This window comes from Eucalyptus grandis, chromosome 9 (genome assembly GCF_016545825.1).
Source record: "Eucalyptus grandis isolate ANBG69807.140 chromosome 9, ASM1654582v1, whole genome shotgun sequence".
NCBI lineage: Eukaryota > Viridiplantae > Streptophyta > Magnoliopsida > Myrtales > Myrtaceae > Eucalyptus > Eucalyptus grandis.
In genome coordinates this window covers 43,517,893-43,540,936 of record NC_052620.1, presented here as the reverse complement: position 1 = coordinate 43,540,936, position 23,044 = coordinate 43,517,893, and the positions used below count along the sequence as shown (strand labels likewise).

General features: G+C 42.0%; 3 protein-coding genes across 11 annotated transcripts; 1 reads left to right on the top strand and 2 right to left on the bottom strand.

Moving 5' to 3' along the window:
- Window positions 1-1,078: 1,078 nt before the first annotated feature.
- On the bottom strand, window positions 1,079-7,754 carry LOC104420022. 9 transcript variants are annotated; one of them, XM_039301968.1, is made up of 17 exons: window positions 7,116-7,578; window positions 6,968-7,034; window positions 6,740-6,799; window positions 5,623-5,742; window positions 5,074-5,133; window positions 4,881-4,982; window positions 4,564-4,647; window positions 4,371-4,489; window positions 4,150-4,251; window positions 3,644-3,760; window positions 3,238-3,303; window positions 3,052-3,118; window positions 2,461-2,514; window positions 2,282-2,371; window positions 1,923-1,979; window positions 1,795-1,833; window positions 1,079-1,605 (listed from the first exon to the last, which is right to left on the bottom strand). In XM_039301968.1, the coding sequence occupies exons 1-17, from the start codon at window positions 7,157-7,159 to the stop codon at window positions 1,504-1,506; spliced, it is 1,350 nt and encodes a 449-aa protein (XP_039157902.1). In that variant the 5' UTR covers window positions 7,160-7,578; the 3' UTR covers window positions 1,079-1,503. The 9 variants fall into 9 exon arrangements, 8 of the variants coding, with proteins under 8 accessions (XP_039157902.1, XP_010030216.2, XP_039157901.1 ...); XM_010031914.3 differs by lacking the exon at window positions 6,968-7,034 and having other exon boundaries at window positions 7,354-7,754; XM_039301967.1 differs by having other exon boundaries at window positions 6,968-7,578.
- Window positions 7,755-9,572: 1,818 nt separating this feature from the next.
- On the top strand, window positions 9,573-14,447 carry LOC104420021. The gene is given in 4 exon segments (XM_010031910.3): window positions 9,573-10,475; window positions 12,352-12,462; window positions 12,609-13,409; window positions 13,412-14,447. Coding segments are annotated over 4 exon segments (2,172 nt in total). The 5' UTR covers window positions 9,573-9,964; the 3' UTR covers window positions 14,161-14,447.
- A 519-nt stretch (window positions 14,448-14,966) lies between these two features.
- On the bottom strand, window positions 14,967-22,637 carry LOC104420020 (non-lysosomal glucosylceramidase). Its single transcript, XM_010031907.3, has 19 exons — window positions 22,476-22,637; window positions 22,120-22,230; window positions 21,221-21,277; window positions 21,062-21,132; window positions 20,596-20,695; window positions 20,291-20,361; window positions 20,058-20,158; window positions 19,865-19,968; window positions 19,729-19,782; window positions 19,523-19,578; window positions 19,407-19,445; window positions 19,150-19,294; window positions 18,370-18,551; window positions 18,226-18,293; window positions 17,921-17,993; window positions 17,782-17,843; window positions 16,780-17,707; window positions 15,920-16,210; window positions 14,967-15,534 (listed from the first exon to the last, which is right to left on the bottom strand). The coding sequence occupies exons 1-19, from the start codon at window positions 22,536-22,538 to the stop codon at window positions 15,258-15,260; spliced, it is 2,853 nt and encodes a 950-aa protein (XP_010030209.2). The 5' UTR covers window positions 22,539-22,637; the 3' UTR covers window positions 14,967-15,257.
- Between the last annotated feature and the right edge of the window lie 407 nt (window positions 22,638-23,044).

Here is a 23,044-nt window from a genome sequence, read left to right as displayed (position 1 = left end):
GGGGCTTGGACAGATGTGGGCCGCTCGTGGGCCTCTCTCTCTCTCTCTCTCTCTCTCTCTCTCTCTCTCTCTTGGACAGATGTGGGCCGCTCGTGGGCCGCTCTCTCTCTCTCTCTCTACTGCGAACAGTCCATTACTTAAAAAATTGAAAATGCTTTGTGACAAGAGAGCTGGCTTTCTGAGTGCATTTGCCCGTCGATTGCCCTCATTTTGAATACATTCATTGCGAAGCAACTTGGAATCAAAATGAAAAAATAAATAAATAATAATAATAGAGCTGGAGATTGGAGAGGACTGAATTGGTAAAGCTACGGAAATAATAAGAGCCGATAAGAATTAAGCCGTTGAATAGTCAAAATGAGATAATATTATGCTATTAAAAGAATTTCATAATGAAACCCGTAAATCCTCGAACTGTCAAGATAAGGCAATCATCAAGCAATCTCGACAACTTAGATTTTGGGAAACCTATATATAAGCAAGCCAATTGCCCAAATCCAAATCTCCGCAGCCATACTCCTACGATGGTCCACTCAGAGCAACAAACGGTGGGTGAATTTACTCAAGACGGATGATGAACAGTAAATTCGAGGGTAAATTAGGAATTCGAAAATATTAATAAGGGCAAAGTTGAAATGAAAGAAATTCAACCGTCAATAGATAGGACATTTTGAAAATGCCAACAGCAGAGAGATCATCGTACCTTGGGCCTTGGGCTTTGGCCATGCTAGCTTTCGCTCAGATCAATTCAAAAAAAAATTTACCAGATATCTCGACTTTCACATGATGTGTTACTAGTTTGCAGTTTTCTTGAAATAAGGGGTAACCCCACAAGTGAAGCCACACCATTGACATGATTTGGTATCCAATCCCTCCTCATGATTTTGCCTGACCCACCTTTTTCCCTCCCCATCCTCATCCGAAATTAGACATCACTTTAATCCTAGGGACTTTTTACTTGCTGCAATAATGACACCCATTTTCGAAATCACTTTGATCCAAACTCGTGTACAATTTCAGCCAAATTATCGAATAAGTAACACATCACTGAGTTCCTGTGGCATTAGGATTTTCCAGATCAGAGGTAAAACGAACCCTTTAATTAATTCCGGAGAGAGAATTACACCAACTACCATAGTTCCAAAACTATAAAGAATGATCCCGTTGCCTCCCCTCAAACCAAAAAAAAAAAAAAAACTCTTGAGATGCGAATCTCCTGTACCCTATCAAAAGTGAAAAAATAAAACCACCAATATTCCCTGATTTCCAAACTGAGTATTTACATAACAAAATCTGAATTTAACTTATGAGACTATATGGCTTCACAATTGTGTCTGCCCGCATGAAATTCCCCCCCGAGACGGACTTGGTCACAATTGGGTTCCTGCTGCACTTTTATCATTAGCTGCTTTTGCTACTAGTAATCTGGCGACTCAAAAGAAGATCCAAGATTGTGTGATGTATTGTGTACAAAAGAATTGAGAATCAGTCAACGACTTTTATTCATCGATTGTTAAATGGATCGACCCAACATCGATCCTCCTTAATGGCATTCTTCCATCTTGTGCTGAACACCTGCATTTCCTCATAAGATCGTTTTCTTACCTGCAAAAGAATCATCCATCACTTAATGATAAGATAAGCCGCTAGAAGATGGTTGAAGTTCAACAAATAGAGTACATTCGTTTGAAGCACATCATGCGGAGCCCCCCCTAACAGAAGAGGACGGAGCAGTCATTTCATGCAAATAGCAAAAGCCGATAAAGATAATCGCATGTGCAAGATGGCACTTACTTCGAATCTACTGTCAACTACATGGGGCTCATGCGAAGCCTGCATGGTGCACATGTAAAACAACATGAGAGAAACGTAATTTTCTTAAAACCTATATTCTTAACAATTCATAGGCTTAGCAGACATACAACTGCCCCGGCACTTGGAAGGTCTTTGGCAGAAGGAACGGGTTTATGATCGTGCACCTGGAGGCAGTCAAACAGAAAAATTTGAGGGTTAAAAAACAAATAATGACGATACAGAACCAAAAACTTCAAAGATTCTGGCTTATCAGATTTTTTATTGTCATGCAAAGCAAGTGCTTAAAAACTGCAGTCACAAGTTATGCCACACGGGTTAACAAAACAAAGTGAAGGCCTAAGTACATCTCCTTCATAATATGCTACAGTCTGCAAAGAAAATGCCTGTCTCAATCGATACAGGGAAGTGAAGGCCCAACTCAAGTAAACTGTTGCTGCAGATTGTCAAACCATAGTCCAGTACTTGCCTGATTCTTCACGCCAGCACCAAGTGTCGGGAGGCCTAGATGAACTATGTACTCGGCATCAACCACGCCGACTTTTTGGGTCCGGTCACCCTGTATTGCAGTCCACACATCATTGTTACCCCTGGACAACCTGACCAATTCTAGAAATAGAAGAGTAGTCTAAAAATTTGTATACATACTTGAGCACAATATCCAAGAAGCATGTCTAAGCCCCACGCATGGATCAAGTCATTCTGTGAGGAAAGAAATTAATGAATCAATTACACTAGAAACCCCAGTTTAATGGTTGGGATAGCATAACAGATGATGCAGCTAGAAATAGAAGGTTGCAGAGGTACCAATGACTTTTATTTTGGGCAATTTAAATGGCCAGCCTGAATGAGTATGTCCTAAGGTCACAGCACCAAGGTGATTTTGGGTCATTCCCTAATGCAAGTCATTTGGGTTGGATTTTCTTGAGATAATAGTGCACTAAGTGGGTTTCATATTGAACTACAATCACTTGCTTCTATAGTTTGTTTCATAAGAAAGGCAAGAGAAGGCACAAGTTGGCTCCATTTATGCCAGACTAGAGAGATTTCCTCCTCCACAAAGCAGCAGGAAAAGAAAATCAATGACCAATTTTGGCAAGCTTGCTTGGGATCCTTGGTGATTGTACCCAGGAAACAACATAACAAGTGGGAGGTTATGAATGGGACCACCTTGTATCCATATTTATTTGCAGCAAATGTGTCAATAACACCAATTGCTGGTGTATTAAAGACCTGTACCTGGATCATGTGCCAAACACAACGCCAGGCTATCCTTGAGAAGACAGGTGCCATCATTTCCACCCACCTGCAAGATAAATTCCGTAACTTCACAAACTTGGTCTTACAAGCATTGACTATCTCATACCCAGGCAGACAATTAAACAAATGATCCTTCACAAGAGCCTCAAAGATCCCGATCCATACCCAACACATGGAGGTGCAGTGCTGTTTTCATCACACCTTCCACTTCCTTTAAATTTATACATCCTCCTGTTCAAATCATCAAATGACACAAAGTTTCCATTAGAGTCCCCGAATTGAAAGTAACAAGAACAGCTGCTGTATGGCATATCCCCTTTTATTCCCCACTATGACCAATCAAAGAAAAGACCATTGCATGTCCACAGCAGTCCCAGTCAACAATAGCAAATCAGATGTAGAACTCTGTAACTTTCTATTATATGCTAGGAAGCCAGGCAGGTCAAAAGATGATTAATTATACAACTGCTAATCTAGCAAGCACATCCACATAGTGTCTTAAAATTGAAAAGGCGAAATCTTGGTTTGCAAGAGGTTTAGTTTATCATATCCATCAAAACCTCAAATTTACCTGTGCAATTTCGATCTTTTTCTGCGTGCAGTAATTGGTTGATGAACGGCTGACTTCACAGGGTCAAGTGCTGGTTGTGAGATCTCGAGTCCTTCACCCTGGACAATGGACAAGTACCTATAAAAGATCAAATGAATCTCAGGCAGTGGTAAGTGAATACTCACTTTCAACATAAATGAGAGATTTGCCAAGGCATTGTTCTATTCATGCAATGCATGTAGGAACCTTTTGGTTCAAAACATTTTTATAATCCTGCCACCTACAACTCGAGCTGCTTTGCTGATCTAAGGAGAGTTGCATTGAAATCATGAATGATCAATGCAACCATAAAACAGCTAATCCTCATTCATCTAATATATTAAACAAAAACAGTGTAACAAGCATCAGGAGTGCAAGTTGAAAGCAATCTTTGGTAAACTACTACAACAGTTTTTATGCCAAAAAAAAAAAAAAAAAAAAAAAAAAAGTATTACAATAGTTGACCCACAATGTATATCTGTTCTTACCTATTGGGATCAAAATTTTCAACTCCAAGGTCCTCATCCCAAAGAAAGATGTAACCATATTCAGCAACTATGTCTGGATGCAAGAATCGTTTGGCAAACCACCTATGTAATCAGGAAAAACAATCCGAATCAGATAACAAGCAGATCCTTGTGCGACAATGAAAACCTACACACATTCAGTTATGCAGAATACCAGAATCAGAATAGTAACACACAATTACCATTTTGTTTGATTCACTGCAGACACGTGTATGGCCCGTTCACTCCATGTGAAATTCTTCCAGTCATCCACAACACCATCATAATGGAAAAGCATAACCACAAAATCCTTTGAAGGAAACTGCAATGCAATGGACGAATTCAGAAAAGTAATATATCGAGCTGGGAACATGAGGAAAAGATGAGAGCGATTACCTTCTGTACAAGACGATTAACTATTTCTTTTTGCTTAATCCCAACGGCTAGTGCCAGTAAATTCATTGCAGGAGTTGTGTTTTTCTGACATATGCAACTTTGTCAGCGAAATGGAAGAAAATTAATATGACAATTAGTGGTGTAAAAAATTATATGAGAAAAACAGTACCGACTATTCTTAACTACAGTTAGCATTTCTGACGTACAGAAAAATGCTGGTAACAGGAAATGAGTATGATAACATCTCAATAGTACTTTAAACCCTCTGTTGAATTCGAAACTTAGATGGTAGAGAAACCAAGTGTTGCTTCACCTACATAATTTTTAATGGGGCCCCAAAGGGGTTGCATTTCCAAGTTGGATGTTTCAACAACGATTCCTTTCGGTAAATGCTCGCTTCCTGAAGGTCTGCAATCATCCTAAGGAAGAGAAAAGCCAAAATGGAAGATGGTTTATCAGCCTACACCACAAAGATGCCGACAGCATATTTACTTCTCAAGATAAACAAACCTTGCAACGCATAGAATCTTTGTTTCGCATGGTCTCAGATGCTCCCAACCTAATTAATCTCTGCATAGACAATCCAGACTTAAAAAGTGAAATCTTTTAACCAATGGCCAGGTTTCACTCTACTTATTTGTGATAGCCCGAGAGAGAGCCTGCTGTCATATGGACCGAATATACTCAATCCAGAAAATTTATTGACCTTGACTTTTCAAATAGCTATGCAAACATACAAACTCCAATGTTTTCAATTCATAGTCACTCTTTATTACCACCAGCCAACAATTCTCAAAGATCTTCAGGCCATCAATCCAGATGCTAGAATGAATTACCTTTGCAAAACCAACAATTTCCGAAACATGATAGTTCTAATTCATAAAAAAGTATATCAAAAATAGTCAGTTGTCATTTTTTTTTAATACACAAATCCTTGCCAGCCTACTTGGTGGTACTTCTTGGTTGGAATCTCGGAAGCTTCACTACAAAAGAGGCCTCCGAGTTTGGACAGACATGATAGATTTTCTGCTAATAGAAAGCAAAACAGAAGATACTCACATCTTTGTACTCCTTTGCAATGACTGTGCTACTGATGAAGTAAGCACCGCAGAAAAGAGAAGCGATTATGAACAGCGTATAGAGGCATGATCTGCTCTTCGAATCAGAAAGCATTGGAACCTGACAAGAAGGGATATTGCAGCTTATTCGATTGCATATGAGTAAAATGCCAACTGAAAGTGGGAAACAGGGGGAAAAGGAAAGATGGATTCATGACTAAAAACTGTCGGAAGCCACCCTCTTCAATCCAATAGAATTGAAGAGAATAATTTATAGAGAAGTTGAAAACTTGGCAGTCAAAAGCATAACCAGAAAACATAGCTCCAAATAACAAACTCAACCCCTACCCTTTTTCTTCGTGTACTCTGCAATCTAATCGAACAATGAAGTACCATAACAGTTCAAGCTATATGACGTGAAAATTTCAAGTATGCTACTCAAGTCCACCTACAGCAGCGTGAGGTCAGCTTCATTCCCTACTCATATTTCAATAGCAGCAGAGTAGGTAGAACAATGGTCAAAGTCAGAAAACTTGAAAATCTCCCTCGAACGTCATAACCCAGACTACAAGTTTACCCAAAACCACCGCTAACTCCAGTGGAGAGAGAATTAATAAAGATAACAACACACGCCACCTTCGGCAATTATCTATCACTCTAAAAAAGAAATCCTGAAATCAATTCCATATGGTTGAGCACGGAGACTGGAATTCACCCCCATAAAACAGAAAAGACAGTAACCAGGTCCTACTCCTTTCAGAAGGTGGAAACTTGAAATTGCATCGAAATTGGCGGTAAACTTAACGCGGCAACCAGTGCTCTGCTCTCCAAAGAGAGCAGAAACTAGGCAAATTCATCCAGAAAGAACAGGCAACCATGACTGACCGGCATACCCTGTGTTGTTCCTGTTTAGGCGGCGGACGAAATAACCTTTTCTTTTTCTCTCTCCGCGACCAAAAACGACAAACGGAAAAACATCCGATGAAGTGAAAAACATGTCGACACCCAAAGCTCAAAGAAACACGAGTCACAGCGGTAGGAAGATATGATTACACCCACATGCGATCAATAGTTTTTTCCTATTCTCAAAAAGGGAGGGAGAGAGAGAGAGAGATTACGAAGTGGGTAGTCATGGTGACAGCCCGGGAGTCCTCCAAAAGCACCGGCATGCAATATGCCTGCCAACGACAAAGATCGGAAAAGGGTGTATTTTAGACCAAAAAAGAAAAAAGAGAGAACTTTTCAGTGGAAAGGAGGAGGAGAAAGTCGAGGGAGAAAGCAAGGAAGGATTGGATGCGAAAGGGATGAAAGGGGAGGGGAGCGAGCATCTACGTAAAGTGGTTAACTTTTCCTCCCGTAACGGCAAAACCGTGTCGTACTCGCGAAGCAAAAGCGAACGCCTTTACTTTTCTCCTGCGAACAGGGGGAAGAAGAAGAAGAAGAAGAAGAAGAAGATGACGGCGGACGATGGACGGCGGACGACGGGCGGCGGACCTGGGCTGCGAGCTATATTTCTCGAACCCACTCTGCAACTGCATGCCTCATCCTCGCAATTCACATGATGAACTTAAAAAAAAAAAAAAAAAAAACACAAACTTTTTTGGTGGATTCCCGGTGGGAAAGTGGAATGGACAAAAAGAGAGCACGCCCCTGGGCACGACTGAATTGACTAGGACAGGCATCGCCAGCAGACGCACGCCCCTCCCACTTCGTCCAAAACACAAGTTCGCACCTGTCTTTGCGGTATTTTTGCGTTTACGGTTCGCGCAGATTTCGCTCCGTTCCCTCCTACGAAACTCGAAGCCCCTGGACGGATTGCCACTTCTTGTGAGTCGATGGATTGTTCAAAAAAAGCGCACACGAGAGTCGGAACAAAAGCAGTCAAACGAACTCCACGTTTTCCATGGACTTGCCTCCTCCTCCTGTTCACGACCTTAGACCGAGAGAGAGAGAGACAGAGAGAGAGATATAGAAAGCGGGGGTGGTAAGGATTAAGGAATATGTAACATCGTGGGCGAGGTGTTGTGTCGAATTTGCCCACTCGCGAGTATGGAGGGAAGAGTGCACACGCGCCCCTCCAGCGGGTATGTTGGTTTGGATACCCCAAATCCAGGTCAGATCCCCAATTATGATCCTTCGTCATCCGGATATGTATTGTATCGTGTCATTTGACTCTAATTCAAAAATCTCTTCCTGCGCCCAACCCCCCGCCCCCACTTTCTCTTTTCTTCGATTTCTTTCCTCCCCAAATTCTTCGTCGCCTCATCTCTTTCCTCCCCAGACAACGCCATATTCGTCTCTTTGTTCGGCTGTATTTGTCGAATATCATCACCGTGGCCGGCCCACCCCCAAAAATAATATAAAATATTATTGCAAAAATATATATATGTATCTCTCGATGATCAAGCAATTCTCGAAGGTGTCTACACCAATTAAGCAATTTTCGTATTCTTAGCTGGTGCAGTACGAGACTCCTAAGTTGACAATACTAATTTCGTATTTCCGTGTATAGAGAGGATTTTATCTTTCTTTATGTAGACATCATAACTCCAAAAGTCTTTTTTTAAATCTAGCAATTGTCTTTCGAAGAATCATCAGCTATTTTATTTTTTCCTCTATTTATAATCCGGGTTTACTTGTATGCCAATCGATTCCATCATTAGACTTTCAATTTTTTTTTCTTGGTCGAAATCAGAATGCCGATTTCACAAGCAATTGATGACGCATTTCATTAGTTTAATCAATATCGAGTTGCACATGACGTCAAATCAAAAATCAAACACTGTCTCCCACTCAGCTTCGAGATTTAATTATATGGGAATTGGGATAACTCGATGCTATCACAAAGGTGCGATGGGCGGACCTAATGTTTTCTCAGGAGGAGGAGATTAAATTGGGCCGATGAAAAGGCCCTAAAACGAATCGGGCTTGTTCCGGAAACATCGATTGAGGTGAAGGTCCCAACCGGGCACAACCTGTTTGGGCTTTCTTATTCTGGTTTCCGGCCCACTTGGATGTCCGAGGCTTTTTCCAACGAGAGCTTCCTTCGGTCTTGTCCCCTCCAGCCTCAACCCCACGATGCCGTCGTCGGTCAAAACCACGTCCTACGCGATTGATTTGATTTCGCATTTTTAACTTTTCTTGGGTATCAAAGTAGGACCGACCACGCCACGCCAACCCTTCTGTAACGTCGCGATCCCACTCCATGCACGACCACCAATTGGGTCACCTCACGAAAGTGAATTAAATCTCACCGCGGCACGTGGCCAGAGACAAAAGCAGTGGCTTATGATCATTCGTTTTTGCAAAGGTAAGAAAAGGTAAAGCGCGATTAAGGCCTGAATGTGCATGATTGATGGCGCATGTGAATGTCCTCTGGTTCACCAGAAGAAAGGAGGTAAATGAAGTATGCTACTGACAACATGAGTATGGAAAAGGACGTCTAGGCAGTAGTGACTAGTTTCTACCCAAAAAGTTAATCGTGAGTAAATTAAGATGCAAAAACGCTGTAAGACACGAAGAAACAGACGAGGAACAATCACAGTAGATGTCGTCCTAAATAAAGAAGATACGGATTCCGCGTTTGAAGAAAAGCGGATGTGATAATGACAAAAAGGAATCACGTGATGAGCGATGCGATTGGCTACCACATGCTAGCATTAGTAGCAGGAGCAGTAGCCCGCAGTGGTTGAACCCACAGCTCGTCAACGCCCGAAGTTTCAACCAAGAGATGTACGTACCTGAGCTGGAGTTGAAAGTTGGAGAAGGCGTATGGAAACTGTTTTCCCTTTTCCCTTCTTTTTTTTTATTTTAAAAAAAAGTGGGTTTCCACCAAACATGTTTCCACCTTTTCAATAATAATTCATTATTTAACCCATTGAATGAAGACTTAAAAACCATAATCAAAAACGCCTCCCGTGCAAGTTACCATTTTCATAAGGATTGATGGATGGGCAAAGTGTGAAAATGGGAGAGAGGATATGTGTGGGTGGGGCCGCCATCGGTTTTTCTCTTCCACCGAGTGTGTTTTTTTTTTTTTTTTTTTGCCTGCCGGTGCAAAGACATTCTTTCTTTATTGACGACGGTGATAAAAAAGAGAAACGCAATTATCCCCTCGCCATTGCCGTAATGCTGTAGCTGCTGCTGCTGCTGCTATTCTTGTCCTGTCCTAAACTGGGCACGACCACAAAAACTGACCATCGACGGCACCTCAATCTCTGGGGAAATACATTTTTGGATTGTGGATGAGTCCCTTCCCCGTTTTGCTTTCCTGCTAAATCCCGAACATTCTTGCGCCATTTTGTTCGCCTCTCCTGGACCCTCCCTGAGCTGCATGTGAAAAGATGCATCCCAGGTCCTCCCTGGCCGTCTTGCTCTTGCTCCACCTTCTCCTTCATTGCACTGCCTCTGCTCCTCTCACCACCACCAGCTTCCTCAGCCAATACTCCCATTTCGGCTCCTTCTCTCGGTATCTCTCCGAAACTGGACTCGCCAACTCCCTATTCGACCGAACAAACCTCACTGTTCTTGCTGTGGACGACGCTGTGATTTCCCGACTTTCTGGAGAATCAAGAGACGTGATTAGGAAAGTGTTGAGCGTGCACCTGGTGGCGGGCTACTATGATCTCCATAAGCTCCGGCAGCTGCCCAACGGCAGAGCCACCTTATCCACTCTTTTCCAGGAAAATGGTAATCCTCAAGGTTCCGTCGAAGTCGCGATCTTGAGAAATGGCGGTGTCGCATTTGGATCCAATCGCGATGTCAAGTTGCTTAACTCCTTTGCTTCTCACCCACATGGCATCTCTCTTCTCCAAATCAGTGATCTCATTATGAAGCCACAGTCAAAGGGCGATGGTAAGTCTATCTCTCTTCCTCCCCATAATTTTGGCCATGTTGACGTTTGATTGTTGAAAGCACACCGATCTGGCCCATTCTAGAGAGCTAACTTACAGATTCATCGGTGTCTTGCTGATTAACTAGTTAAAAACACTAAGCAGGAAAAGAGTTCCTATCTAATTTGGGTAGATTGGTTGAGACTTGAAGATGAAAGATGACAAAGTTTGATCATTCCAGCGGATTTTTGCTAGCCTGTCCTCTTCTTTTGATTGTCCCTGATTATATCACTCTGGCGCTTTTCTTTAGCTTGGCATACCAACGGCTAGACTGTCAAAGAAGCTACAATCTCAATAGCTAAACACTTTGTGGTACAAGGGAGTGAAGGAACTCGTTGTCATGCAAGCAACCTGATTGATTTCAGCTACCCTGACATCTGTTCTGGCCAATTCTTTTCTTTGAGAAACCCCAGGCCAGTGGGGTGTCATGTCAGCATTATTTACCTGTCGAAAGTAATCTCTGTTATTCTTCGTAGGTGGGTTCGATCTATTTTCAAAGGGTCTTGAGCTTATGCATGCGTTGTTGACTTGTTACTGAGACTTCCCCCAATTCTTCCACATAGTCTAATAAAAGGAAAATACATGCCAACTAAAAGAAGTCCATTTTTTTACCCCTTCTATAACATGATATCTTCCAAGATGAGATGCCGTGTTTTCGACTCGGATGGACTCATGAATGCATCTAATGCGTTTTGTCCGTCCCCCCGGCCCTTTCATTTCCCTGTACCACGCCCCTGTGTTTCAAGGGGGAAGGTGTCGCGGGAATTTAGGCTACCCCCCTACCCCCATAAGGGGGTTGTGGACGGAAGGAGCAATGAGGTCAGAATCTTTATCGAGACCTGAACCCGCCTCTACCTGGACTTTCCCAGTGGTCAGAGCCTTTTAAAGTCCTGCTCAGAACCGATAACCCGGTTCTCATGTGTTTTCCGGGGGACAGGATTTTTCCCCCAACCGGTATCTTTTTTCGAGCCTCGGGAAAAGGGCTCTACCCTCTTGTGCGCTGAGGGCCCACTGAACGAGCGGGGGCGAGGCACCTACCCATGCCCAAGGGCCTTGTTATCGGGGTTGTCCCCCCCGGAGCGCTATAGTTTAAGGTCTTGTCGAGGACCATGATACCTTTCAAGATGAGATGTCATGTTTTCGACTCGGATAGACTCATGAATGCATCTAATGCGTTTGAATCGCAGACGAGATCAATTGAACCTTTTCTTCTCTGTTCGATTTCATTTCCTTCTGCCACTCCTCATTTCTTCTTTGATGTGCTCACTGTTTTTCCTTCTTCGCTAAGTTCATGTGCTCACTGTTGGTATGTCGGATTCTTTAGGGTCTCTCCAAATATAAGAGTAATGAACCATCTTGTCACGCATGAATCCTCATATTCACTAAAAAAGTTGAAGCACTGTCTGAAGGAACACAGACAGAGGCTACTTTAGTAGCGAGAGACTTCTTTGTCGCAAACTCTTTTCTCTTTTTGAAAATGGAGGCAATATCTAGATATTACTTCTCATGTCATCCATTGCTCCATCTCCATTGTCATTTCAACCCCGCTCAACCTATAACTTCTCCAAGTTTCATCTTTTCAACTGTAAACGAAAAGGTAACAAAATCCTGAATCTAGGCTCAGACCCCTAGGTTATCTAACTACGAGTTTGGGATCTAAAAGACAAGAAAAGACGAAAGGGATCAGCTAAACCATTACTATTCCCATATTCTTTCAGTATGTCACTGGCATAAGCATAGAGCGGGGTGATTCCCTCTCTTTTTCTTAATTATTTATTTCAAATTCAATGTGCTCAATCATCTGCTGTTGGCAATGCCCTATGGGAACTCTGAAATAGGGAAATGTCTTGTCTTCTGTCCTCCTGCAAGAGCCATCTCCAAGAAGAGCGAGGCTTTGCCTATAGATACTGTCTTCAAGCTCCCCTCTCCGTTGCCAACTTGGCCAGCAGGTAAATTCTGTTATTGATCTGTAATGTCGTCAAATCTCATGATGTCTCATTCGTATCTTCCATCACGGATTAACTTTCAAGTCTGTTAGTTTCTGAAAATCAAAAGGTCCTGATGTTTATTTTCATTCCCAACCCATGATATGAAGGAGGAGGATTTGCCGGTGGTACAATTGATTTTGGTGGACTGCTGGTGCACCAGACGTCATCTTTCTCCAAAGTTTGGGCAGCTTATGAGGGCGGAGCAGACAATCGCGGGGCAACGTTTTTTGAGCCTTCATCCTTACCAGAAGGATACTTCATGTTTGGTTCCTACGCCCAACCCAATAACAGGCCTCTTTTCGGGTGGCTTCTTGTCGGGAAAGACCAGACAAATGATATCTCCAATGGGACCTTAAAGAAGCCAGTAGATTACAGCCTGATTTGGAGCAGCAACTCGTCGAAGATAAAGCAAGACGGAAGTGGCTACATATGGTCGCCAATACCACCCGATGGTTACAAAGCAGTGGGCCACGTAGTTACTACCTCACCTGGAAAGCCTTCCCTTGACAAAATTCGCTGTGTTCGGTCTGACCTGACCGACCAGTGCGAGACAGAAACTCGGATTTGGGGATTCAATGGAAACCCACTCAGTGTCTACAGCTCAAGAGCCTCCAACAGAGAGGTAGGAGCTCTTGCCGTCAGTGCAGGCACATTCATCGCCCAAAATGGCCAGCCTAGCTCTTCGCCTTTATCTTGTTTGAGGAATGCCAATCACAACATTTCAGCTATGCCAAATCAAAGCCAAATTGAGGCACTAATCAAAGCTTACTCTCCCATCGTTTATTTCCATCCTGACGAAGCATACCTCCCATCTTCAGTAGACTGGTTTTTCACAAATGGAGGCCTGCTTTATACGAAAGGACAAGAATCAAATCCTGTTCCTGTTGAAGCTACGGGCTCCAACCTCCCCTGGGTGGTTCAAATGATGGCGCATACTGGTTGGATCTTCCTTTGGATGGGGCGGCCAAAGATAGGGTTAAAAAGGGATACCTTCAGAGCGCTCAGGCATATGTGCATGTCAAGCCAATGCTTGGGGCGACATTCACAGACATAGCTATATGGCTCTTCTACCCTTTCAATGGGGCTGCCAAAGCAAAAGTGAAGTTCATCAACCTTTCACTGGGGAGGATAGGTGAACATGTGGGTGACTGGGAGCATGTGACCCTGCGAATCAGCAATTTCGATGGGCAGCTCTGGAATGTATACTTTTCGGAGCACGGGGCAGGCATTTGGAAGGGTGTGTCAGAGCTTGAGTTCCAAAATGCCAACAAGTTCGTGGTCTATGCATCATTGCATGGTCATGCTGCGTTCTTCCAACCAGGGACGTTCTTGCAAGGGAGTGATGGAGTAGGAATGAGGAATGATGTTAAGAAGAGCAGCATGTTCCTGGACACTGGCGCTAATTATTCAATTATTGCAGCTGATCATCTGGGACCATCAGCTGTTCCTGTACTACCGTGGCTGAACTACTGTAGGGAATGGGGTCCTAGAGCGGATTATGACGCAGCGGACGAGATGCAGAAGGTGGCAAAAGCATTGCCTGGAAAGCTTAAGACTGCACTTGCGAATGCCATCAGTGGCCTCCCTCCCGAGGTTCTCAAGCAGGAAGGGCCTACTGGACCCAAAATGAAGCCTAACTGGAATGGGGATGAAGCTTGAAGGTAGCACCCCATTCAGTTAAAGGGAACTTGATTAGGATATAGTTGCATTAGAGAATTCGTTAATCGTTCGTCTAAAGTTGTTCGAATGATAGTTATTCCCTTCTGAGTCACATGTTTCCAAGTAGCTCGTGTAATTTGTCATTTGTGAGGAATCATGTCAGTGGTATCTCTGTCGGGTTGCCAACCATCGGCTGTGTTTGTTTCATGGTGTATGAATGCTATAAACTTAAAGCAATTCAAATGGAAATCTATAAGGTGAAATCCAGATCGTAGACTATTTGCATCCGAAACTGTGTTTTGTAATATATGCAGAGCCCACCGAGTATCTCGAAAGGGAGACACTATTACCATGATTAGCTCAGTGATACCATGATACATAATTTTGTGATATCACCTTTGCACCAGGCATTAATTTTAGTTATTGACCTTGTTGAGCCCCGCAAAAGTAAATTGGAAATATAAAGCAGCCGCTAGAGCACTAAAATTTTGTGCTTTATTTAACGCTAGAGCATCCAATCAGGCTCTCGTGGAATTCCACGAGATTGGGATGGCCAGTCAGTCACCTCTCGTCAAACTGAAAAAAGACTCACATAAATACACTTAATTCTCTTCATCTTGAAGAAAACATAACCTTTCACATACTCTTGCACGTTTTTACCGGTGAAACCAGGGAAAGGAAGTAACTGTGAAGGTACTAGACTACTGGGGGCCAGTGGCGAACTCAACCACTAGAGAGAACTCTTTTGAAATCAGTTGTTGCATTTCAAAATTTGCAGGGAAATAATGAGCTTGAAGATTTGCGCGTTAGGAAAAACACGTCATATTGTCATTGTGTAAGATATGCTAGATCGACATCCTCTTTTTTCCATCTCTTCATGCTAAGGCATAACCAGATGATACTACATCCTTAAGAGATTGTAAAGTCACCGGAATGCAATATCTACAAGATATTGCCTATTCAACATTTTATCAGAAAATACCAGTAATTACAGTTTTACTTTTACCACTTATTTAACCGATTCATATTCTAAATGATTTACTCAGATAGACCAATGTGCCGTACAAATGATCATTTATTCTGGGGTTTTATTTGTGTCACATCCACATCCGCTTGCAAGTATAGTCGAGTACAACCTGGAAGAGACTTCTGGCTGTTCCCTCTTCTGGCAGCTTCAGAAGTCGTGCCACTCTGGTGAATCCTGCGTGCTGTCGAAGCAAATCTTCTTCACTTGCTTCAGGTTTCATCTCCTGCCTGGAAGAATTTTTCCTTGATAATGCCCATTGCATTGCCCATATGGCCAGAGGACGCATATAACCAAGAGATCTATATTCGTCATTATCGTTCCACCCTTCAGGAGTTTGAAATGAATAGCTGTAAACACAACAGGAACACAAGTGTGAGATGAACTAAAGTGTGAAAAAGCCGGAGAGGCATATTTTAGTTCCGATGAATCCCTTCTATATAAGATGAATGACGGTACTAGGGGTATCTTTCAGCAACAAATCAAGAGAAAATCATTCTCAAGTTAAATTACATGCCTTCCACTACAGTATATTTTGTACTCGAGAAGTAATATACTAAGCTTTTTCCAGCCGCATCAGTATTTAAGAAGACTATTACCCAAGCAAAAACAAAATATGGATAAGTTTTTGGGAAGAGACGGACTGATCATAGAAGGAAGTAAAATCTCTCGACATCTTTACTGAAAGTTCTTACATTTCTGAATTAAGGCACTAGAAAAGAAAATGCAACATACCCAAGTCCCCGTTCAGACCATGCAGCTTCATATACTCCATTGGCCGTCTGAAATGCCATATCAATCATGTCTTCTTGAATCATAGTCGCAGCGAGACCATATGTAACTCCGGGCCAAATTTCTCTCGATTGCATGGATGACATGTCCACACTTCCATTTGGCAACATTCCATTCATAGCCCCTCTTCTTCCATCCTTAAACTTTAATACATTATAATTGTAAACCTTTCCCAAAGCACTTTTAGCTTTAGACCCATCAACTATAGGATGAAGACCACAGGCGCGAGCATACCTACAAAATCACTTCTAAATAAGTCATCATTTGCATTATGTTGCTGCGAGAACTGAAATTGCGAATCTCTAAATCCACCACTCAACATTAGACCCCATCATGATCATAACCCCATGCTCTGGCCCAACAGGCCCAGCCATCATATGGATTGGTTTGACTATAGATATGAGCGGGCTAGTACAAGCAATTCTCTTCTTGGGCCCGGCCCGGCCCGGCCAATTACAGCCAATTGGGCTTTCCAGTCCTAATCAATTCTATGAAGAAAATCCGACGATTTTTTAATTATTGTTGGGAATGGGAAAGGGTTTTTAGGCCTGATATTAGTGCCAGCCTGACTGCCAGGTGTGTTTCTTTTCACAGGGCTAGGCTCAAGCCTGCTCTAAGTAATGTCTACTGCATCTGCAGTTGATGTTTGAGTCATATAACTTTTTTGGATCACAGGTCCCCGTTTACTCTCCCCACTTATTAAAGAACCAATATCCCCATTTACCTACCCAAAAACTTTGTCGCATAATATAGTTACTTATGGTTCAAAAAAAATTTACACAGGAAAAAGGCAGAACACATACCATTGGCCGGCCAACTGATCAGCCTGTATAGATGAACTTTGTCTGCTGCTGCTGCTGTCATAATTAAAGTAAGAACCATTCCATAGCTTCTCATAAACAACTTTTGCCTTCTGAAACTTGAACCAGAAGTAAGCCGCTGAACCCTTGTCACCAACTTCATGTGCCAGGGCAGATGCAGCCTGAAGGGCTGCAACCCACAGTCCACCACTGTATGCACTCACCCCAGATACAGACCATGTGTCATATGTCTGATCAGGAAACCCATCATTCTCAATCATTCCATCTCCATCCTTATCAAATTGGTCCATGTAAGCCATTGCAACATAAACAGAAGGCCACACAGCCCGTGCAAACTTTTTGTCACCAGTGGCAACCACGTCCCTGTAAACTTGAAGAACAAATTTTGGATTCAAGTCCTTCCACCTATCTGTATCATATAGATTATAGGCGTTTACTTCAAACCATGGATCAGTGATACCAATATCATGGGGAACAGCTCCCAGGACTTTTCTTGGAACCCATTGTCCATTGCACAAGAGTCGCATCTTAGAAGGATCATGCATCATCACTGCTGCTGCAAAGTCCCGCTGTACACTGAGTTGGAGTTTGGGAAAGAGCATCACTAGAGCAAATGAAGAATAAAAGTGGACATCATAGGTGTTCCACATATGATATTCTATTCCTTCTAGATAAAGAAATTGACCAATATTTTCTTCTCCTTCTTGAAGCAAATTTGTGCCAAAAGCAGAATTAGATGCGACAGGAGTATGTACTCGCTCAAGGACTGAGGTCATTCTTTCTAAAATATCAACAGCAGTATCAGGTTGAGAAGTGACATCCACTGCACGCTCCATATGGGATCTCAACCTATCAAGGGAGAACTTCTTTTCTTCAAGGCTAACCAAACTGCAAAGTGGAGGTGATCCATCTGCAAACGTGGGAATCAGAAAAGGTCAACCACATTGAATAAACCTTGAATAAAAGTCTAAGTTGCAAGATTACCTGTCCAAACTGTTCCCCCTGCATTAAGATAATAGAGCTCATTGAAGAGAGTGATAGGGTACCTGCACCGAATGTCCATTTAGATATCATTATCAATGGGGTTAACAGCCTAGCTCCTGCAATTCACATATAAGCTCACCATTCAGGAAGCCTCTTGTCTTCAAGAACAGGTCTCTGCCAGGCTTCTATCTGGGACTCCCATTGCTCATGTTCTATTTTCAAATAAAATGAGAAAGATATCAACAGTAATCTTCAGGGGCAAAATATAAGAAAATGCCGTTCAGCATCACAACTATATAGAAGATACTCAATTGCTATCAAAACTCAATTGCTATTTATGGCTAGGCATCAATTACTAAAATTGATTGATCTACGAAGGACCAAAAAGATTTACTTGTCAAGAAAACTAATTGCCTTCACAGGAATGAAAAACTAAATGTTTACCAAGGATTGCATCATGTGCGATCTTTGCCGCAGTGTCTCCATGTGTACCATAGAATTTAGTATACCTCCTGTACAAATTGTTTTTCATCAAATCAATGATCTATACATGCTTTCAAACTCTTCATTATGTATATGTCCAATCACCTGTGATATGTCTTCCCCGGCATGAAGTTTACTTCTGGGCAGTCCCATGCCAAGGAAAAGTTCACTGTCCGCACAGTACCTGATGGAATCGTCACTGAAGCTGCAATGGCAGCCCCAATAGATGATCCTGGTTCTGATGGAACCGACACATCCACAGAATTAAGATGGTCAAAGGATCCATGCTGTTGACATAGGTTAAAAACAGTAAGTATTCTCGCAGTATTGAGTAAGCATATCCCCTAGTATTATAGACAATCTTTACACATGCAATTAACAAATCTTCAATGGCAGTATGATCACTGAGGAAGACTTCTTAATAGTTCAAAGTAACCAGGACCCAAAATGATGACATTAGAGGTAGGTGGTAGCACATTCGAATAAAAAGAGGCAAGCATAAGCTAGTCATTTCACAATGAAACTGACAATCCCAAAAGGAATAGTTCTACATGCAATATCAAATGATTATTTGCAATTACAGGAAAACCAAATTCTTGAATGTCTCTTTACAATCTCCTCGAGTCTTTTATTCAGGGCTCCACTTGAAGCTATCTACTTAAAACTTGCGATGCAGTTCAGGAAACATCAATGAAAAATAATGTGAGTGAAAGAACAGGACCAATTATTTATAATTGGAAAATCGAACATTGTAGTAACTTGTGTTAAACTTCACTTATCAGTGGTCACGCACAAACCAACAAATAAAAAACCAAGCAAATATCTTGCTTCTGCTTGAGAACGTTATAATGATTTATATATTCTATGCAATGCAAATGAACCAACCTGTTTTATCTCCTTCCACATGTCATTGGCTGAGATACCCTCAAAATTACCAGATATTCCAAAGCAAGGGCACTCTGAGACATGAACATCTTCAGTTTCCTGAGCTGCGATTGCATAAGTTGTAGGGGGAAGACCATTTGCAGTCCTGAGTTCATGAATGATCGTCTCTAGTATTAATTTGAGATAAACAGATGTAGACAAACCCATCAAGTAAGTCAAATCAAGAAAGATATGCTCTATCAAGGATAGGAACAAACTTGTGATGCAGAAGTACAGTATGGACTCCATCCTTCATCCTACCATGAGATTGTTAGAGTCAGTACCACACTTTAGCATCGCTGATGTCATTTATATATCTGAGTCAATAGCTTACAAAATTTTTGAGTTGGAGTGATGACCAGAAAATTCAGACATCCCTCCCACAGAATTCTGTTATTGCATAGATAAACAGCATCATATAAGAACTTGATTGTTCTGCTCAGAGTAACAGTTTCATCGAAGGAAAAATCAATTGATAATACATGGTATGAAATGCTCAATCTTAATCAACAATGCAAAAACAATTGAAAGTGAACTCACAGTCCATGTGAAGAGCAAAGTGACATCTGCAGCAGTCTTTCCAGAATTATACAGCTGAAGGGGGAAAAACACTGGTTAATAACAGGCCAGCTGTAGGGAAATTTCCAGAGATCAAATAATTTCATTTCACTTATACCGTATAAGTAAAAACAGACACGGGAAAACTGCTCTCCTTGTAATTATGAGGAATGATTGGGGAAATTTGACGGCAGACTATTCTAAGGGCAGGATCTGGTTCACCTGTACATGGAAAATAAGAGTGACGCAGCCATGTCTCATCTTGAATTCTAGTTACACTAAATATTATAGCAATTTTTGTCGAACTTTACCCTCATAAACAGTCCATGCCCTAGGATACAGCGCATGGTATGTGGAATTATTGCCGCTCAGCTTCCAGTCCCAAGATCCAATTCCTGAATTGGGGCTTTCTCTGTTTACAGAACATGTTTTCCAGTAAGTTTGAGCTTTTAAACAGCTTCCATTAAATTGATAAGACATGACCCTATTTCCCATTGTTTGTACAGTCAATTGTTTCTGAAGAAATACTGAAGAGAGCTTTTACTTGAGTTCAGCTGGAGACCCAGGGCAGAGCACAGTAGAATATTTTTCGCTATCGGGTCGAGAAACAAAGACCTGAGTGGAGTCAAAACATCTGTGGCATCAGTCGCAAATAATCATATACTTGAAATCATTAGGCAAGAGCCAAAGGCCCATATAGCATGATTACCTATACAGAGTTGAATTCACTATGTAAGCAGAACCATAGATTTTCCACTATAACTAACAACAGATGAAGGTTTTTCAAACAAATTGGAATTCTGCAAAGGAGACTGAGAAAGTTTACAAAATAGTAAACAACAAACTTACAGAAAATTGATTAGCTAAAACTGCTTTGTCCTCACATATTCTGGGGAATATTTGCCAACGCATAAATTCACCTCGATAGCTTCTTCCAATACTTCCAGATCTTGAAAAAAAAAGTCACCATGCAAAAAAATTATATTGTGTATAACCAAAATCACTTCATGGTGGTTGCTATAATCTTTTTCCATATCATATTATACAGTATTTGAACTGAACTGCAGCAGAAAGATACCACAGGAAAATGAGTAACATCTGCAGTTGAGATACAAGCTGGATACAGTGATCATACAATCCTCCCTCCCCTCACCCCTTTTTTTTTGTTGGGGGGGGGAGGGGCGGAAGGGAATAGAGCATGTGCATTGTGATGCAGAATCTTTGATGACTCTAACATAAGAGCAACGATCTCTACAAGTGCTTAAGATGCATTTCACGTTGTATTACTGAGGAATAGTAGAGAATGAAAACCCACCCAATACCACCAAGAGGAACGGCATGAGTTGATGTCACAGGGCGCTTTGTGAAAGGATTTATGATGCTCCCCTGAAAATTTGGCAAAGTGAGGAATTTCTTTTCCTTAACATACACAAGATTTATATGACTAGTACATCTAAATTAGATGGATTGTTACCTTCCCCTTGGCAGCTTCTTCTCGAATTTGACGCCATAGCCGAAAACCTATTGGAGCCTAAAAACCATAGACAGAGTGCTTAACACACGAAGTAAAAGCACACAAAGAAAAAATTTCTTGAAAAAATCAACGAGTCGATAATAATGTGCTTGCATGTTCTATGACTGTTTTAAGTATTTGCAGGAAACCAAGCTTTGAAAGTAGTCGGAAGTTACCTGCTTCACATTTCAAATCAGCTTAGCTAAATTTTTTAAGACAAATACAATTTGGGTTGCGACAGAATTATTAAATATTGCAATGACCTCTCAGAATCTGCTATAATTTGTTTCAGAAAATTGTTGAGTTAACTACATAAGACTAGTCACATATTAGCTATTAAAGCAAACACATGTTGAAAATGTCCTCCATCTCTCGTGCACTGGTTTATGGAAATTGCGTAGCTTTCCTTCTTCGATAATTTTGGAACAATATAGACACACGAAGTCCCCAGAAAATGTGATTTAGTTGTATGATCACGGGATGTAGAAAAAATAAAAAATAATAAAATAAAATAAACCAATAAACATGCATGTTTCATGCCTGCAAAAATTACACTCGCAGTCGGCAATTTCAGATATTTTTAGTTCATCTTGGATACTGTTACAATTGACTCCTCTTCGCTGTTTTCTGCAGTCTCTTGCTAATAGTTACCGATGTAATTACACCTATGGATACCGACTTTCAGGTGGAAAGAACCATTCAGTTAGTATTGAAGGCAGTAACTTGTCCATAAATAAAACGCCATAGACCAATGATGGAAAACCAAAGCCAAGCCTGTCTTTATAACAAGCAATGCGTCATCGGGTGGAGCCGTTCAGAAGGATCGATCGAGAAGAGATAAAATCAACCGGAGGAGGTACCAAGTGGATTTTGTCTTGTAAGGTGAGGTTGAACTCCACGGGGACATTGCCCTGGCCGTTTATCTTGCGCTGCCAAGTGAGCGGCGCGGGCTTCGCGGGGTCGACCTTGATCTGACCAAAAAAAAAAAAAGAAAAACAGAAGCGCCGATGAGAAGGAGGAGAGCTCGCGAGATCGCCACAAGCCGATCGATCGATCAAAACTCGAAGGAAAACTAAGAATCGGAATGCAACAGCGCGACAGGATCGCGTCAAGATTTCGAGTGCGAGCTACGGCGTCAGCAGCGGGCATCATCAACCGCTTTTCCGACACGGTAGCAAAGCAACGAAGCGGGACGCGATGCCGAAGCCGGACTGACCTGTTCAGGATGAGAACGCGGCGGGGTTTCGTCGCCGGCGGCGTGGTCGCCATTCTCCAGCATCTTGCTGTAAGGAGGGAATCGAATCGGGGCGGGGCGGGGCGGGGCGGGGGCGGGGGGGGGCCGTTCAGAGAAGATGAAGTATTTGCGCTTCGCAGTCGCGGTCGTTGCCCGGGTTCGCGATTGGCCGACTATTCAAACGGCCCTTTTCGCCACTGTCGCCCACTGATACTGACGTGATTGTCATTGTCTTGTTTTTGCAGCCCAACCCGTATTTTCCCTGCTTTTCGCTTTTGGCCCCCGCTTCTTTATTGTCCTTCATTTTCCACCTCTATAGGCCATTTTCTTTTTTTTCGTTTTTCGGCTACTTTCTAAGTCGCGAATCTCAATTTTCTTCTCCTCGTACCAAACCCGCCGTAATATTTCGAGCGTTTTAGTCGTGAGACGAGTGACGTGAATTATTATAATTGTATAATTTCGTTCTTTTTCCTTCTTTGATGTGGTCAATTTATGTAGGTTGCGCAATTAAATTAAAATCTTCAATTTTAAGAAATTCCTCTCGCCATTAT

Coding starts and splice junctions, on each gene's coding strand:
- LOC104420022 (XM_039301967.1), bottom strand. CDS start 7,159: ATGCAGTTGCAGAGTGGGTTCGAGAAATATAGCTCGCAGCCCAGGTCC. Junction 3,304..3,643: donor AAAAGATCGAAATTGCACAG/GTAAATTTGAGG, acceptor TGATTTGAACAG/GAGGATGTATAAATTTAAAG. Junction 1,606..1,794: donor TAGTTGACAGTAGATTCGAA/GTAAGTGCCATC, acceptor ATTCTTTTGCAG/GTAAGAAAACGATCTTATGA.
- LOC104420020 (XM_010031907.3), bottom strand. CDS start 22,538: ATGCTGGAGAATGGCGACCACGCCGCCGGCGACGAAACCCCGCCGCGT. Junction 21,133..21,220: donor AAGAAGCTGCCAAGGGGAAG/GTAACAATCCAT, acceptor CCAAATTTTCAG/GGGAGCATCATAAATCCTTT. Junction 15,535..15,919: donor TGGTCTGAACGGGGACTTGG/GTATGTTGCATT, acceptor TTGTGTTTACAG/CTATTCATTTCAAACTCCTG.